A 17,421-nucleotide genomic window follows, 5' to 3' on the forward strand; every position below is an offset into this window, starting at 1 on the left:
CAATTAAAAAAAAAAAACAATATTAAAGTATCAATATTATTAAATTAACAATGTTAAAATGCATTAGACATCCAATTCATGTTTCTGTGCAAACACACAAACATGCCTTACATTTCATGCTAGTTAAACGTCAGTCTCTGGGAACACTTAAACCTTCAGTTTATGAAACATATTGCATGTAGAAGTCTAATGTCTATAATGTTTAATTTTATTGTAATATATCTGATGCTAGCTTCCCACTGAACTGGAGTCTTTCTTATAATATTTATATATTATAAAACCAAACAAGACCTGTACTTTACCTTCTTTTTATACACATTTTGCAGATATAATGTTTAACTTTTCAAATATTAAACTCAAAACTGCAAAATAAAATAAAATAAAATAAAAACTACAGGAGAACAAAGAATTCCCCAGTGATGAAGTTTGTAAATGTGTGAAAATGTGCTTAACACATTTTTGACTAAAATACCAGATAGTACCTTATAATATTAAAGCAAAGATATACCATTTCCCTTTTTTGTTTCACACTTTAAAATTAAGCATTTGCATAGACACCAAAGGTAGAGAAAATGACAGCTTTACTATTAAGAAAGGATTTTTTTCTAGCAGATTAAGTTGCAGCATCTCATCATACATAGTGAATCACGCATACATGGTGAATATGGTCACATGTCATTTTTCTTTCTTACTACATTTCCATAAATGTTACCCTGCATGTACAAGCAATATATCAATGAGTGGTGTTCCAGATGACTCAGAAGATGTGCTGTGTTGTTAATAATAATAATAATAATAATAATAATAATAATAATAATAATAATAATAACAATGATGGACAGGAGTCTCATCAAGGATGTATTTCCAACTCACGCCCAATGTTCCCAGGATAAGCGCAACCCCAAAACTGATCAGGATGAAGTGGTTTCTGAACATAAAGGAATTACTGAATAAATTAATAATAATAATAATAATAATAATAATAATAATAATAATAAGAAGAAGAAGAAGAAGAAGAAGAAGAAGAATTTACAACTATGAAATGTTGTAATCTAAAATTAAAGATATTTGTTGAAATGTTGAAACACATTATTGGATTGAAAATACATATATATATCTATATTTTCAGTTCTTTAATGCTCAATATTTAAAACACACCTTTTTTTCTCTCGAATTTAGTAGTGTATGTTGACTATAGGATGCATTTTGCCAGAAAACCAATGTGCAGAGAAACTGAAAATGTACAAAAAAATTTAAAAGCATATGAAATATTGAAATAGTCATATGAAAAAATAAGTACACCCCATGGAAAATGTTGGCTTTTTTGGCATATTTGGACAAGCGAACAAGTAATTAGAACCTGCTTAGGGAATGCAGGTGAAACCTGTCTTATTTAAATCCCTCTCATATCTAATCTCTGGTGTTCCCTTTGTTATTGAGGTGTGTGGTGACATTATGCCAAGATTTAAATAGTTCTGTAAGGCCTTCAGAAAAAAGGTTGTGGATGCGTATGAATTATTTGATAATAATCAAGGGATTATTTGAAATACAGATTTCAAATGACAGCCAATTTCTCCAGGACTGGCCATCCAGTGGAGCAGTGGTGGCTTAGCAGTTAAGGCTCTTGGTTACTGATCGGAAAGGTCGAGGATTCAAGCTCCAGCACTGCCAGGCTCTGGGTTACTGATCAGAAGGTCAGGGTTCAAGACCCGGCACTGCCAAGATGCCACTGTTGAGCAAAGGGCGCTGTATCATGGCTGACTCCAACTTCCTGGCATGCTGGGGTAGGCGAAGAAAAGAATTTCACTGTGCTGTATATAATATAAAGACCAATAAAGACTCATTATCATTATCCCAGCAAATTCAGCCCAAGAGCAGACCGTCTGATGCAAAAAGAAGTCTCCCAGAACCCCAAAATTTCATCACAGGATCTGCTAGTAAGTCTTGCAACTGTTGGTGTCAAAGTGCATATTTCTACAATCAGAAAGAGATTGCACAAATTTGACCTGCATGGGAGGCATGCTGTCTAAAAACTTTAAAGCAAGACCATAGTTTTCAATGAGCGTATAGGCAAAGTCCAGGGCTGTGTTCTGGAGAGACGAATCAAAGAGAGAGTTGTTTGCCCACAGTAATAGCAGACATGTTTGCTTTGCTGCATTAGGGACTGGACAGCTTGTATTCATTGATTCAACTATGAATTCTGCATCATATCCGAGAGTGCTTGAAGATAATGCGAGGCCATCTGTCCGAAAGTTGAAATTGAACCGAAAGTAGACCTTTCAACATGATAATGATCCTAAGCAAACTAGCAAATCCACCAAGGAATTTCTCAAAAAGAAGTAATGGAGGGTTATGGAATGGCCTAGTCAAAGCCCGGATTTGAATCCCACTGAAATGTTGTGGGGGGATTTGAAACAGGAGGTACATACAAGAAAAGCCTCAAACATCTTGCAACTGAAAGAATAGAAGATTAGTCAAAAATTCCAGCAAGCCTGGTGGACAATTCTGCAAATCACCTACAATAAGTTATCACAAAAATATCACATCGATTGATATTTCTGTTGAATAAATGATTGGAAAAGTTCATTTTCCTTGTGGTTTTGTTCAAGTATATCAACTTTATTACTTGGCACTGTATAAAAGATGATCAAATGTTTGCTTGTCCAAATATGTCAAAAAAAAATTTCACATGACTGTAGTGTTATAAACCTGGCTAGAACGCTATTTCATTCTCTCTTCTTCATGGGCAAGGAAAGGAGTCTATGAAAGCAGTAAAAATGTCTGTTAAGATATGCATCCAAGGTCCAAAATAGGGAAAATAGACACACATTAAATGCTCATTTGCATGTACAATAGAGTCTCTCCCCAAGTTGGACACTGTGAGTCCATTTACTTTTACTTTGCAGATATACATAATATGCAAATACTCTAAATGGTGGTTCCAAGCCTCAGAGACATCACTGCCACCATTATCCATGTGCTTTCATTTGGTCAGTGCATGCAAGTCATCTTACACCTTCATTCAGCTGACACTGATGGTAAGGAAAAACAAGATCGGCAGAATATTTGGTATAGAAGGTATTGGAGAAAGCCTAACAGCAATAATGTTTTCAACATACCCGAGCCCACTTTCTCTCACCATCTTCATTTTGTAAAAATTCCTACTGCCATGTTAAAATCTATTCCAATGTTTAATGTCTTCAAGGGAAGTCTGGAAGTCTGTTAATTGAGTCTTATGTTAACTATAGACTGATACAAATTTCCAAGAAGTTATTTAGCTCTGATAATGAAATTCCTTGCAAATAAGGGCATATGAAGCATATTAACATTTGTTCATAAGCATAAACAAGAGCAATTAAATATTCCAAAAAATAAACATTCAGAGTTCATAAGCATAACCAAGAGCTATAAAATATTTTTTAAATAACATACAACAAAACAAAGCTTTATTATGTAGTAGTGCTAGATACTAATGTTATTTTTTCTGCTAAACTGAAAAAGAAATCGTTTTAATCACATTGTGCTTGCTGCCCACAGAAAGATCCTCTTCCCACTGCAAGTTCTGCATGTGGCCACTTGTGATGTCGATGAGGGTGTGTTAAGGGCAGTATTAGAACACAGGGTAGGTGAGTAGATGTCACAGGTCACAGGAGGAGGACATTATGAAGAAGCGATATAGTGAGGTATAGTGATGATGGGAAAACTGAAGTGACAAAATTCTTGCTTTACACAGTAACATGTACACCAATAGAAAGATAAGCTCAGCCCCGAGTAGATGAGGGCAAAATGCTACAATAGCAAAGCCTTACAGCTACCAAGATTCCTGCCCATAGGTTTGTGCAAGTAACTGGTTGTAGACAGGACAAATATGCACAAAAGAAACGGAAAAGCAGGGTAAACAACTTGGCCTCATTCAATACTTGAGACCAGGACTGAAGTAAGAATAATAGCTGAAACCAAAAAAATATTCAATCCAAGCATATTATTTTGAACTGCATTCAGTACAAAATAGGCTATATTTGAAACTCACATAGTATTTAACAACACAAACAACAGATATGATTACAAGCCTAACGAATTGACAAATAAAGAATTAGTCCTAACCTAGTCTCAAAGCAAACCCGTATGCAGAACCTGACCAGGAATTTGATTAATAAAAATAAAACCATGTTGCAGACACTGTCAACTGTCAATTTATTACAGCTGAACTTTAGCTCAGCTAGATGTGGACATGCCTCCTGACAACTCTTCAGCTCATTATATATCGCTACTTTTGTCAGAAAGTAAATATACAGAGACACAAGTTTATGATATATATGATATGACAATCAACCTAATACAATAACAATGTGGATCCCCCCAAAAGACAGATTTTGGTGAAAACTAGGGGTCCTGTGGCTGGACCTTGGTGGACGCAGCACTGCCAAGACCCTCATAATTCAATTTCTAAGTGTGAAGTAAAAAATCTACAGATGGGTGACAAAGTAAAATAAAAAATGTAAAAAACATACATTCTTTGGCTACCACAAGCCACCAGGACAGCTTCAATGGACGTAGGCATTGGCTCTACTGGAATTAGATTGGAGGAATGAATATTGACTGCACTCAAGTAGTGTTGTAAGGATGGTGGTGGAGAGAGCTGTCTAAAATGTCACTCTAAAATCTAGGTCAGTTGAGAGCTATTTGAGTTGAGATCTGGTGACTGTGAAGGCCACAGCATATGCTTTTAGCATTTTCATCCTCAAGAAATTATTGAGTAAGTCGATGTGAGCTGTGGATGGGGGTGGGTACATCCGGGAACAGACCACTCCCATCAAGACAGAAATGCTTAATCTCTGAATAAAGATGATCAATAAGAAGAACTTCATATTGATTTGCTATAACGTTTCCCTCTAAGGGAACAAGTGGGCCCAAACCATGCAAGCAAAATGACCTCCACAGCATAAAAGAGCCACCAGGTTTCCCTTTAATTTGCCACCCGTCTGTAAATCAGTATTTACATTTATGAAAGAGAGCACAAAACTGTGTCTGAACAAAATAAACAAACAGGTTTTTTCTGTGTCATGTAAAAGTGACATGAAATAAATTAAAATATATTAACACATTGAAACAGTAATACAATAACAGTAATACAAAACAAACAGCACTATTAACAGATAAAACATACATTTAATGGATTCAAACATTTAATTAGTGGATAAAACATCCACTGCCCGTATCCAACCCATCCATTATTACACAGTATGGGTCTGATATAATTTTTTTAAGTACATGTTTACTGTACCTTATGTTAGGTGAGAAACTATTCAGTGACCTCATGAGACAAGCAGTTAAAATTGGGTGTTCATTAAATTAATCAGCAATATATTAATCATATAAATTGTACAAATGAAATACAAATAAATATTTAATTGTACATACACTGAGCCCTCTGTATGAAGTAACTATATTGGTGCTGTATTTGCAGAAGCTAGGTGGCCACGCCCACCACTGTGAGTGGCACTAGACTTCAAGTTGCTTTTTAGGCAGTGTTAAAACCAAGCTCTGAAAATAAAGCATGCTAAATCATATGGTCCCCGATTTAAGCAATTTAAATATTTTTTTCACATAACCTCACACTATGCAATGTTTTAATAGCGAAACTAGTGTCTGGATCCACGTTTCGTTTTTTGTTTCTGTAAGATGTGGGAGATATAGAAGATTAAAATGGTTGATAATATCAAGCATGGTATTCATGGTAAAAATTTTCAATAGTGAATTAACTTTGCTTATGCAAGCCTTTTAGCATTACTGCTTCCATGTCTATCCATCTACTTTGCACCTAAACACCCTAGAACAAACTTACTAAAACAAAGACCACAGCCCAAAATACTAGAAAAAATAGTGGATGTCAGATTAATTAATCATCATCATCATCATCATCATCATCATCATCATCATCATCATCCCCATTATGTAATATATAGTGCCAGCTATTAAAAAAATGATTATACAATTGTGTTTTATTGAGCTAACAGAGATAAAGTCTTCTTTTCAACCTCTCTATTGTCTCACGCACAAACAAGACCATGCTCCAAAATAAAGTGTGTTTATTTTTTGTTTGTATGATTGTTTGTTTGTTTTTACTTTGATAAATGATGGTGCTTGCCTTCAGCTCTATAACCATCAGCGGTGATAATTAGAAATGCTATAGATGCAGCCAATGAAAATATACTTGCAAAAATAGGCATCAAACTACAGCAGACATGTCCACTGCTAGGGCACGGGTGCCAGGAAGTATAGCATTTCAGTGACTTAATAGTAACTTAATGCTTTTTGCATTATAAAAGAAAAGAAGAAATTTGATCACCCAATTTCAACCAAAATTAAATTATGGTAATATATAGTGCATAGATTTTTATGGTACAGCAAGCTGTGCCAGCACTGATTACAGCATTCATATATCTTTTATTGACACATCTATCATATTATTGGCATTTGCCAATGTTCCTTTGTTGATTTGGCCAACTACTGATACAGTCACAGGACTGCTGCTTGTGTCTGCTTTTCTCTGATATTATAAAGTATGAATGTGGGTTCAGGATTAAAAAAAAAAAAGCCACAGAAAATGCTTGAAAGTCTCAGGTTGCTGTTGTCTTCCCTGTGCCCCATTGCCCTAAAGGCACACTGAAGTCCGAGTTCTGAATTCCCCTCCATCAGGGGTTTGTTTCTCACCCCTGCTTTCTTCATAGGGACTGTGCATCTCAGTGTTAAGTGTGTATATGTGGTTCCAAATTTCTCTCTATGTATATATTGAATTACTTGTGTGTGCATTTGGCCTTCTGTTCATTCTGGAAGAATCTACGCCAGAGAATAGATGGCATTGACAGGTGATGTGGCCTCTGAGCTCTCGTTGCCCTCCGTCTCCTCCTTATCCTTCCTGACTGTGTACTGGCCTATGAAGGAGCCATCCTCATTGAACTGGCCATCCCCTCCCTCTCCGTAGTCTACTAGACTGTCGTCACTTTCCTTGACGTTGCCGTCTAGAGAGGTCTGACTTCCCTGCAAAGGCTTGTTGTCCTCATCGCTGCTGTTGGGGTAGTAGAAAAAGACAAGTGGTTATGCTAACATTCCACTTTGCAACACTTCCAAATCCTACACTCATGAAAGTGAATTTCAGTTTGAATAACAAGTTCTGTAAACTGAAAGGGGGCACTCCACAGACCATCTATCCTTACGGTCACAAAGCAGAATTGCAGCTAGTTGAATGAAGTCTGTAAACTGAATTGTATCCACTGAATTGCACCCTTTCACTCCTACACTTACTACTACTAGGACAACAAGCAAAAAGTACACAGAACGGGAGGATTTGAGCTGCCTTACTCTTTTGGTACCTTTACATTTTTAAGCAAAAAGGCGAATCTGCACCGGATAGCAAACCCATATTTTCTACCTGTAGTTCAGGAGAAAAACAATAGTGCAAATGAACGAGAAACTACAACATCTAAGCAAAAGCTTCCTTAAAAAAAGTTTTTTTTTTTTAAAGCCTTTCAAAGAAAAAGAAAAAAAGAAAAAAAAGGAGGTTGGGGGTGAGAGAAGTAGGTGGGGTAGACCCTTCATTTATGAACCACTGTGGTCTGCAGAGAATCATTCTTCATGTTTCAGGCAGTATTTACTAAATAATTAGGACACATATGTCCGTTTAACTGCATGCTGGTGTTGTTTGTGAAGAGAAAGCCTAATCATGCAAGAAGTGTAGTACCTTAGCAAGGTGCCAAAAAGATGCACATAAAAAAGAAATGCTTATGTTAAGACAAAAGCTTTTGCAATTTTTTTTAATGAATAAATAATTATTCTCATTTTGTGGAATATAAGTGGGCCATGCACTTATTTACAGGAAATATGTCAGATTACTTTTTCCTTTATGACAACCAATAATATTATTAATTCCTTTCATTTCATTCATTCATTTAATTTAAACTTCACATAAGCAATAAACATTGCCTAATATACTGTATATTGTAATTTTTTGCTTATAAAAATTATGATAAGGCTAGAAGACATGGTTCCTTGCTCTAACAACTCATCAGTTTCAGACCCACACCAATATCAGTGACAGTGTGATTACGGGATCAATGAAAAAGCATTGAGAACATTATTAAAGTGAACTTATTAATTCCTTAATTTAAACTAGATTTAAACCATATTGGTTTGGTAACTGTACCACAATCGTCTAGCCTCCATCAAAATGAGATACAGGCCAACCTGAAACTGCTTATCGTGAGTTTTTGTTTTAATCAATTAAACAACAATTATGAGTGATACAGTAATGAAGCTCCAAGACAAATATATTACTATATAAAAGACTTTAAAGGAATAATTAGCAAACCTTAAATAATGTATGTTAATAATTCAATAAAAAATTGTGTACTTCAAGATTGAAAATGAACATTGAAATTATTTAGGAGTGTCAGGGTTAACTTACAGGCAAAGTTTAAAAGCCTCTGAGGTGAAAAAGGGGAAAGCCAGCCTTACTATATTTTACGATGTTAAATAATTTAATGTAGCTGATGCATTGGGGTCAAACCAGAGGTCTAACAAAGAGTTATGGTAAAGAATCTCAGTGAAATTCACCTCTTTTTTTTTTTTTTTTAAATAATTTGCTCCAATACTGTATATTATAGTTTGTTTAGACCAACATGGTAATTGAATAAAACCAAAAACTCAAAGCAGACAATGTATAAACTGTAGAGTAGAAAGTCTGAAGCAGCTGTTTCCTCTACTTTCATACCTTTTCCTTTCAAGAGACCTTCATGGACCAAGAGGGGAAAAATGAGAGGAGGGTTAAAAATAGAGGAGGGAAAACCAGTTAGAAGAAGCCACTGGAAAGGGACTGAAAATGTACTAATAGCTAAACACATACATCTATCCAACATTTTATTTTTGTAACATTTGTTTCCCTATCGATCTGTTCAAGCTAAAAGCTACACATTTGCTGTTTCTGCTGATTGTCTACTAGCTGGATTGCTGGCCTCTAGTAAATGTAATCATACTATAGCAAAATAACAGTAAACTATAACCACTAAACTAAAACTCAAGATAGAGGTCACATTTTCACAGAACCTGGAAAAATTTACATTTTACCATTTTACATGCATGTTTCATAGCTCTGAGTTCATTTTGCTGCAGGTCAGATTAGAGCAGTGCCATCGTTAAACCACATGCAGGAAAAACAGTCTGTTTCAAGTTGTTAGCTGTCTTGCCAGATATAAGAACAGTACCTCAAGGGTCTCAAACACTGGCAAATGGAAAGGCACTTTGCCCTTAACTGCTACTCCAATAAAACAATTTGACCTCTGTGACACAGACGTCTAATAAAAAAAAGCTGTCACTCACTTGCAGTAAACTGTCTTTTATGGGGAGTGTTTCTGTACCTGGCAGATTGTTTTGGTTCATAAATATTCAATGTTGCTGTTACTGTAATCTGTACTAGACTAGAATAACTCTATCATTAACTATAAGTGCATCATTTGAATTAAAGACATATTTAACAAATGTTTGACACCCTTGAAGAACTAGACCATGGATTGGATATCAGCTGTAGCCCCTCCCATGTAGATGACTTCCCCTTCCAAAAACAACCAATAGCTGACATGCTCAGGCTAAGAGGGATGCTGTGTTGAAACCAAATACCTGTTTTCGTTCCTTAACAGTGTTCGGTGATTGGGGGGACAAGGATTTAATTTGAGAGGGACAGAGGTGTTAGTACCAGAACTATTAATTACTTGCAAAATACTGAGCCAATCATCAGAAGATATGCAATATCTAGTGATTAGATTAAGACTAATGCTAAAAAGGTGATAAAACTCTTATAACTGGCTGCACGTTGTATTTTTAAACCACTGGTTAGCTCATGACTTTATGCTTCAAGCTTTATGACTTGCTTTAAGATGTTCCACAGAAGAAAACCACCTCAATCATAGTTTCTGCATAATGTACCTATTCATGCAGTTATAAAAAATATTATGATGGATGAACGAACAGAGTCTAGATTATGCAATAAAGACATTAGAAAGCACTCCTGCACATGTTGCTAATGATTTCCCATCATGACTACTTCTTAGAATAAATCCATAGATATGATTAGCACCATACTGCAAAGTTTTGTTAGCTGCCAAACAGCACACACACCTTCTGTGTGTGACAGTATGCTATACAGTATGTTACATAATGCCAAACAGAAAATATTCAGTTCAGTTTTAAGTCTCAAGTCAGGCTTTTTAAAGCTGACGTCAGCAATGCCATAAGCCTCCCTTCTTCTATAATAACAGCATTGATACACTGGTGAGCCACTCCATGGCCATTGCCCATGTACCGCTCTCAGTGAAGCTTGAGTTTACATAATGAGATTGTGGTTTTTGCAAAGCTTTTATTTATTATTTTTTTGGATGTTTATGTTAGATTTTGATGATGAATATTATCTAACGGGATTGTGATTAGTGTAAGATTGTGATTAGTGTAAGTTTTGAGTTTGTTTAATTAATCCTGTTAAACTTTGTTGCCAATCTTTAAATTCGATTTGTTGCAAAGTTATTTATTAGTTTTGATTAGGACATAGAAAGACATGTCCCCCTCATGTCTCTACGTTTTCCAAGCTAACCTGAAACAGGCAAAGAAAAAGGCACTCACCGTCAGGTAAAACACAAATACATGCACAATATAACATCTACAGAATCATAAGGCAGGATAGAGATCAAACTGGAAAATGAATTGTGATTATATGAAGCTATTATTAAAGCAGGACACACACTTACTGGTAATCAAATGATCCATCCTGGTCTTTGTGGTCCACAGGATCCAAAGGGAGGTCCTTTTTATCTCTCACTGAGGTCAATGGGAGTGAAGGGGCTCAGAATTAGCAAATGAATTTCAGTTCAGTGAATCCAAAACTTTTATATACAGTATCTACTGAATTATACTGAACTGCATTGAATGTTCAGTATAATATACAGTGAAATATATTGTATACTGCATGGCATTCTGTGTGTTACCTGGATATTTCCCTCCTCGGCTTCTTTTGATAAAGCAAACAATGAGCAGGATGAGAATGAGGAGTGCAATGGCACACATGAGACCAATGAACCACCCCTGCGTGGCAATGTCGACCTGGTCCGTAATGTAGGCTGTCAGACAACACACACACACGCACACACACAAACACATACACAAAAAGTGAGGAGGGATTTGGAGAGCACATGAAAGACAGAAAGAGAGATTGTCCAAGAAAAAGAAAGGAAAGTTTCTGACATTGAACCATAAGTATAATTGCAAGCTAAATTAATTACTCACCACTATTTTCCTGTGATTTATGACCACAAAACCAAAACTGAGTCTTCAATGGATCTCTTTATGTTTCAGTAGGCAGAGCCTTCACTGACAACTACTCTTTATCAAAAACACATTAGCAATAAGAAGAGTGCATTAGGACCCACATTATTGAACCCTGATCTGTGATAACAGTATTAGCCTAGAAATCACATTCTCTTCAGAGTTCTGAGAAAAAAACACACATGTACACCGAATGAATGAAAACACTTTCTGCATTCTACTACTACCCCATTCTGTAAATAACTGTATCCTGTCTGTCTAAATTTATCACTTAACTGTGATATGGGCCCATGCTGCTTAGTGCTACTATGGCCTGTGTTGCAAACAATATGAGCTTTTGTGTCTGTGCTTTGTAATCTTGAATATAATCTTGACTGTCCCTGAATCAGTAATGTGTTTCTGTGTTCAGAATTTGAGGATCAATATCAAATTCTGCTTCTTATTACAGGCGATGACATTGATTATTTAATTTGGCTTACCACACCCAAGGCACACAAGCATTCCAGGATTACAGCATCATATTAAAAATCTTCTATGCACTTTTTGATTTTTAGTACTGCAATAAAAACCACCACAATCAATAAATCCTGGTGGTATTTCCAAAAGCAAAGAAGCAAAGAGGAATAACTGAATGACTCATTCATTTATGAAAAGTGACCCTTATAACTTACTTCAACTTACTTTATAACTTCACAGTAGAACAAATGTTAAACAGTATTCATTTTCAATTGACTGATGGTAATTATTATTTTTAAATGTCTGTGACTGTATAGTTCAGTGAGAGTGTACATCCCAGGATAATATCATTGTACAGAATATTACACTTTCTATATATAGGCTTAATCACCTATTACTATCAGGAAACCTCTCAGTGTATATGTTTTTCTAATGGCTGCAACAATTGTTTTGCTACAAGAAACGCATTCTGTGGTCATAAATTATATTTCATTCATTACATTACCTACTATGTCTGTGATAAGAGGAATGACAATAAACCCTACTAGACTTGATGTTTTGATTAATAACAGCCTGTTGAACTACGATTGCCAAAAGCACAAAATGAAAGCATTTTCAGAAGTCAGATGTTCCTAATATCCAAATAATTCTTGAACAGACACTGAAACATATAAACACGGCATTGCATCCTTTACACAACCAGCCCTCACCTCCACTGGTCTCGAAGGTGACATACTCGCTGGTGATGCTGGGCCGTTCGTGGGAATACACACGGAGCCGGTACTTAGCTCCAGCTATCAACCCAGCCAGCTTAATGGGGGGTTCATGTTTGAACAGCTCACGTTTCATAGACCCATTACCTTAAGAGGAGATGTAAGACAAATGTCTGTGAATCCAGGACACAGCAACCTGCCAAAAACATGACTAGAAGCAGCCTTCACTTCCATGAGATGGAAGGTGCTGTGGATGTATTGAGACTAGAAGGTAAAAGTGCTCATACTGTATGCCAATGAACTTTTAAGGCTTATCATTTGAGGTCTTATCAAGTGTCTAAAGAAGTCTAAAGAAGGACAAGCCTAATAGAAATTTCCCACCAGACAGTGTGGCATGGCACAGCATGGTGACAAATTTGAATTCATAACTATCTATATCCATATACAAGGAGATCTATATCCATATACAAAGCCAAGTGTACCAATAGTTTAGACTGCATGACAAGGCTGTTATGAACAAACATTGAATTGAAGGATTTTTTTTTGGCTAATAAATAAAAACTTATTTAACACATTAAATTGTACGATAAAATTGTGATCTTGCCTAAACCATTCAAAGAAAGGATATTTTTAAAAAGAAGAAAATTTTGGCAGACGATTACTACACTAAGGAGTTGTATTAAGACATTATCAGAACAATTCTGTGAAGAGTGCATTTGAACAACTGGTGACCTGAACTAGTTGTAACTCAACTTGAATGTCCTGCGAAATAAAATTCAGCAATGGTATCTAAGTAAAGAAATTGCCGTAGGAAACAATTTACATCATTTATCAATCTTAGTCTTGTATGAATGTTTTCATAGGCCAAACCAAACCAAATATTCCAAGTACATTCCAACATGTAAATTACCAATCACATTCACAGCACAGCTGATTTACATTTAGTGACAAAACTCCATAAAAGGCAAACTTCACCAAGAGCCAAAAATGACAAAATGACAATTACATGGTGAAAAAGTGTCAGTGTCCTAGGACGAAGTGTGTTAAATCCTTCAGTAATGCAGTTTAGCCAATGCAGAGCCTTAGCTGCCACAGATGTACACTATCTATTTCTCCATTTACACAGCATTTCAGTTTGTCCTTAGGGAATGGCTAGTCTTCATTTATGGATTGCTCTTTATCAAGTCATTAATCTAAAATGCACTAGTTTCACAAAAATTTAATTTGATCTGCAAATGCAATTGAAATAAATGAGTTTTTTTTAAACCTAGTAACACTTGCGTAGTAACTTAATAACACTTATGTAGTAACTTAGTAACACTTGGTAACTTACAAAGTAATTTGTATATAAAATTGCAACTCATGCCAATTATTATGATTTGAAGCCTATCAGTCAAGGCTCAAATCAGTAAGTCTCCTTATATGTAAATGTACACAAACTCAGGAGCCCTTGTAGAGTACAATTTTTTTTTTCTGAACTAACAGAATTTACATGAATACTAAAATTCTCAAGTAAATTTATGAATAAATTAGTTCATATCCAGTTTGATAAATGAAGCCCTTTGACAAAATATAGGATCATGGATATTTTACCATTTGCCACACTGTCTGGTGGAATAGCATATGTCTCCATAGCAAGTGGTATAATGGAAGGGAAAAGTATTCCTGTCCTCAGATGGTATAAAAAAATGCAATAACATTAATGGTCTTTGATTCTGGGTCAGTACTGCACTGTACAACTGTACAATACAATTTAGGGGTTGATTGAGCAACAGTCTCAAACGTCTACAGACCTTTTCTTATATCATATGAAAATTCACACCAACATCACATTATGCCTCCTCAGAGAAAAGCCAAGCTAGTATAATGGTGTTAAGAGCATGAGCATTACTTGAGGGGTATTCCAGAAGCTGGTGACAGCATGCAACATGCTAAAATAAGAAGCAGTCACACACTGCTTGTGTAGAATTCAGTCATTTCTACTCCCTGAATTTTACTACAGCACATGCCTTTTCTATGAAGAACCACAGCAGCAATAAAATATGGCTTAAGTGTGATGGCTAGCTAAAGCTACAAGGTGAACCAAACTGACATTTGCTCAGGACTGTTCATCTTTGGTGTCCCACAGAATCTTAATGAAATAATGACCCATCATTTGTAGCTTTAGCTTTTTGAATAAGAAAAAAACTAATGGTTTTTCCAGAAAAATTGATGGGCATGCTGGATTGTATTGGGATATGCGGTCGGGGAATGCATAATACATTTTAAAGCAGTATTTAATATTTACAAACTACAACAAATGAAGGCAACATCATACAAACAATTTTCCTGTCCACCTTCACACGCCATGTCATAGTATGGCACACACACAGAGCATGCGGCAGCCAGCTATTTAACAGGACTGGAGTAAGAGAGAGGGGTGGAGGGATAGAAGGTAGGCCTGTCAATAATCTAACTATGATATCATGATACCATGATATCTAATCTATCAACTACTCCTTCCCACAAAACACAGGTTCATGTTCATATTTTGTAAAGTCTGCTCAGATGAAACCATTAGCCGGCATACATTTACACTGTCTCAGAGTGTGACTGCTTCATCATGCCCTCATGTGCATGTTTCAAGGTCGAGACTGTGATTGTGATAGCCCCCTTGAGATAAAGTTGGGTAGAACACATTAACCCCTTCATTATCCCTCTCCCCTAAAAGACAAAAGAGGAATACAGTAGAAGCCTAGGTTGCACATTAGTTGCCAGCCAGGCTCTTGCAGTTTGCTCACTAGGTAAGAACTGTGAGCCAAGCTAAGCAGCTGTGAAGCAGCCATACAAAGAAATATTAGCATAAAAGGCACATGGGGTGGAGGTACACAATCAGATTCAAATGGTAGTGAAAAATAGAGACATGTGAAGAAGTAAAGACCAAGAGAGAAAGAGGATAGAGAGAGAGAGTGAGACAAAGGGAGACTGTTATCCAGCATCAGTTACTTAATACATAGCTCCCGCATAAATGCAGCGAGACTTTTGTGTAACAAGAAAGAGCTTTAATTATGTCATATGCTAATCCCAAAGCGCTACAAAAAAAAAAATGCATGACTAAAATTAGGGATATAGTTACAAGCATTAAATCTGTAAATTAGGCAGAAATATAAAATGGTGTTAACCACATAAGAAAGGAAGGGGAGATTTTCATCAGAGAAAAATGTTTTGAATGGTGTTATCTCCAGGCATCTGGTGTAAAGAAGATTCTGTCTTTTGAGTAATTTTCTCCCTACTCACTCAAAATAATAGGTTCTTTTTATTACTATTTGTCTCTTTCTCTCATTCTCTTCATTCCTCTTAATCACACTCTCTTTGTCCCACATTTACTCAAATCTCTCCCTGTTCCTGCGAGCCACCAGAAAGAATAGGAGCTTCCTAAAGGGAACTTTAAGGACTCACGAGGACACAAACCCAAAGCCCACTGAAATGACTCATTTCATCTCTCAGAGATGGCAGATGAAACAGAGCACTGCTGCTTTGTTCTTTCTAAAGTGCATGGATGGAATATCTATAAGGGCCATTGTACAAGAAAGTGCACAGAATGAAGAGTAGCATTGCTCATAGCTGTTAGATATGATAAATGGTCCATTATTCTGTACAATATCTAAGCTATCACAGAACAAAAGGAGCTGGAATTCACAGCAATATCTGTAACTAAGCGTATCTCTGCAATAAACTCGGTAAGTTCTTCAGATGATCTTGGTCGAGATTTATGTCCTAGCAAGCCCAATCGAAAGCACTGAGGTTCCCTTCATAAGCTCTCAGTGGGAGAATCTGGGTCTTACTGTCCAGTGTGTAGTCTAGCACAAACTCGCTGCTGCCAACCGGGAAGTTGTGTTTCCAGCTGACGTTAGCATAGTCACTGTTAGCATCCACGGTCAGATTCCAGATCTTTACATGCGGGGCTAAGCAGAACAGGTGGGAGAGGAGTACATTTCACAAATTTCAACTACTGGAGGAAAGTGACAAGAGCTAATACTTACTACAGCAGCATGACCACATTAATATGATTTTCTTATAAGTTCTGCCTTTAATATGATGAAGGCCTTTCTAAAGTCTCTTCATTACATTCTATAGGGACTGACTTTTAATCTTATAAAGGAGTAACAAGCTAATGGGATGCCACAGTCAATACAAATAATCATATATGTCGATACTAATTTGGGGAAAATATCTTTGTTAAGGGCAAAGGTCAGCTCTCAGTTAAGCTGCTTGTCAAAAATGGCCACTTAAGCTTGACAAGGCACCCATATAATGAATACTTCATCTGAAATGTCCAACTTAGCTCAGTCAGCTACAACTGCGATTGAATTAACTGCCTTCTACGTTTACATTGACTTTTTATACTGCAGTCTGTGCAAATACCCAGCATGAAAGGCAGGGTGGGGTGGGTTGTAGTGGTGGTGGTAGTACTGGTAGTGGTAGTTGTAGTAGTTGTAGTAGTAGTTGTTGTAGTGCTTGGAGCAGGAGTAGTGGGGATGGCATCAGTTGTAGGGGCAATGGTGGTAGTTGTTGAGGTTGTAATGGTTGTACTTGGGATGGTAGGTGAGGAAAAGGGGGGAAGAAGAGAGGCAAACACCAAGACATCTGTGGAATCGATCACTGAGAGAGGAAGAGAGCAGCAGTTAAGCATATCAAAATGTAGTTAGCAGCACCAAAGATACACAAACAGAGATCACAAGAGAATGACCATGAACTACAATGTTGGACAGAATTCCCACAACTATAATTTAAAAATTCTTCTATTTCCATACAATATAAATTGTAAGGATGCTTCTAACTCACAATGAAATTCCACATATATAAGTCTAACTAGAAATAAGACAGAAATTCAATTTATTACAAA

General features: G+C 36.4%; 1 protein-coding gene across 9 annotated transcripts in view; it reads right to left on the minus strand.

Annotated features, from left to right (window-relative positions):
• Positions 1-4,175: 4,175 nt before the first annotated feature.
• The window catches only part of nfasca (neurofascin homolog (chicken) a), an 87,393-nt gene continuing 74,147 nt past the window's right edge, over positions 4,176-17,421 (minus strand). For 8 of the 9 annotated variants that reach the window (XM_053674084.1, XM_053674085.1, XM_053674091.1 and 5 more), the window contains 3 exons: positions 11,031-11,162; positions 10,794-10,863; positions 4,176-7,069 (listed from right to left, as the gene is read on the minus strand). In XM_053674084.1, the coding sequence (XP_053530059.1) occupies positions 6,841-7,069; positions 10,794-10,863; positions 11,031-11,162 (431 nt within the window). In that variant the 3' untranslated portion in view covers positions 4,176-6,840. Of the gene's footprint in view, positions 7,070-9,672; positions 10,640-10,793; positions 10,864-11,030; positions 11,163-17,421 lie in introns of all 9 variants that reach the window. The other variant, XR_008393174.1, reaches the window with a different exon arrangement.

This window comes from Ictalurus punctatus, chromosome 21 (genome assembly GCF_001660625.3).
Source record: "Ictalurus punctatus breed USDA103 chromosome 21, Coco_2.0, whole genome shotgun sequence".
Lineage (NCBI taxonomy): Eukaryota > Metazoa > Chordata > Actinopteri > Siluriformes > Ictaluridae > Ictalurus > Ictalurus punctatus.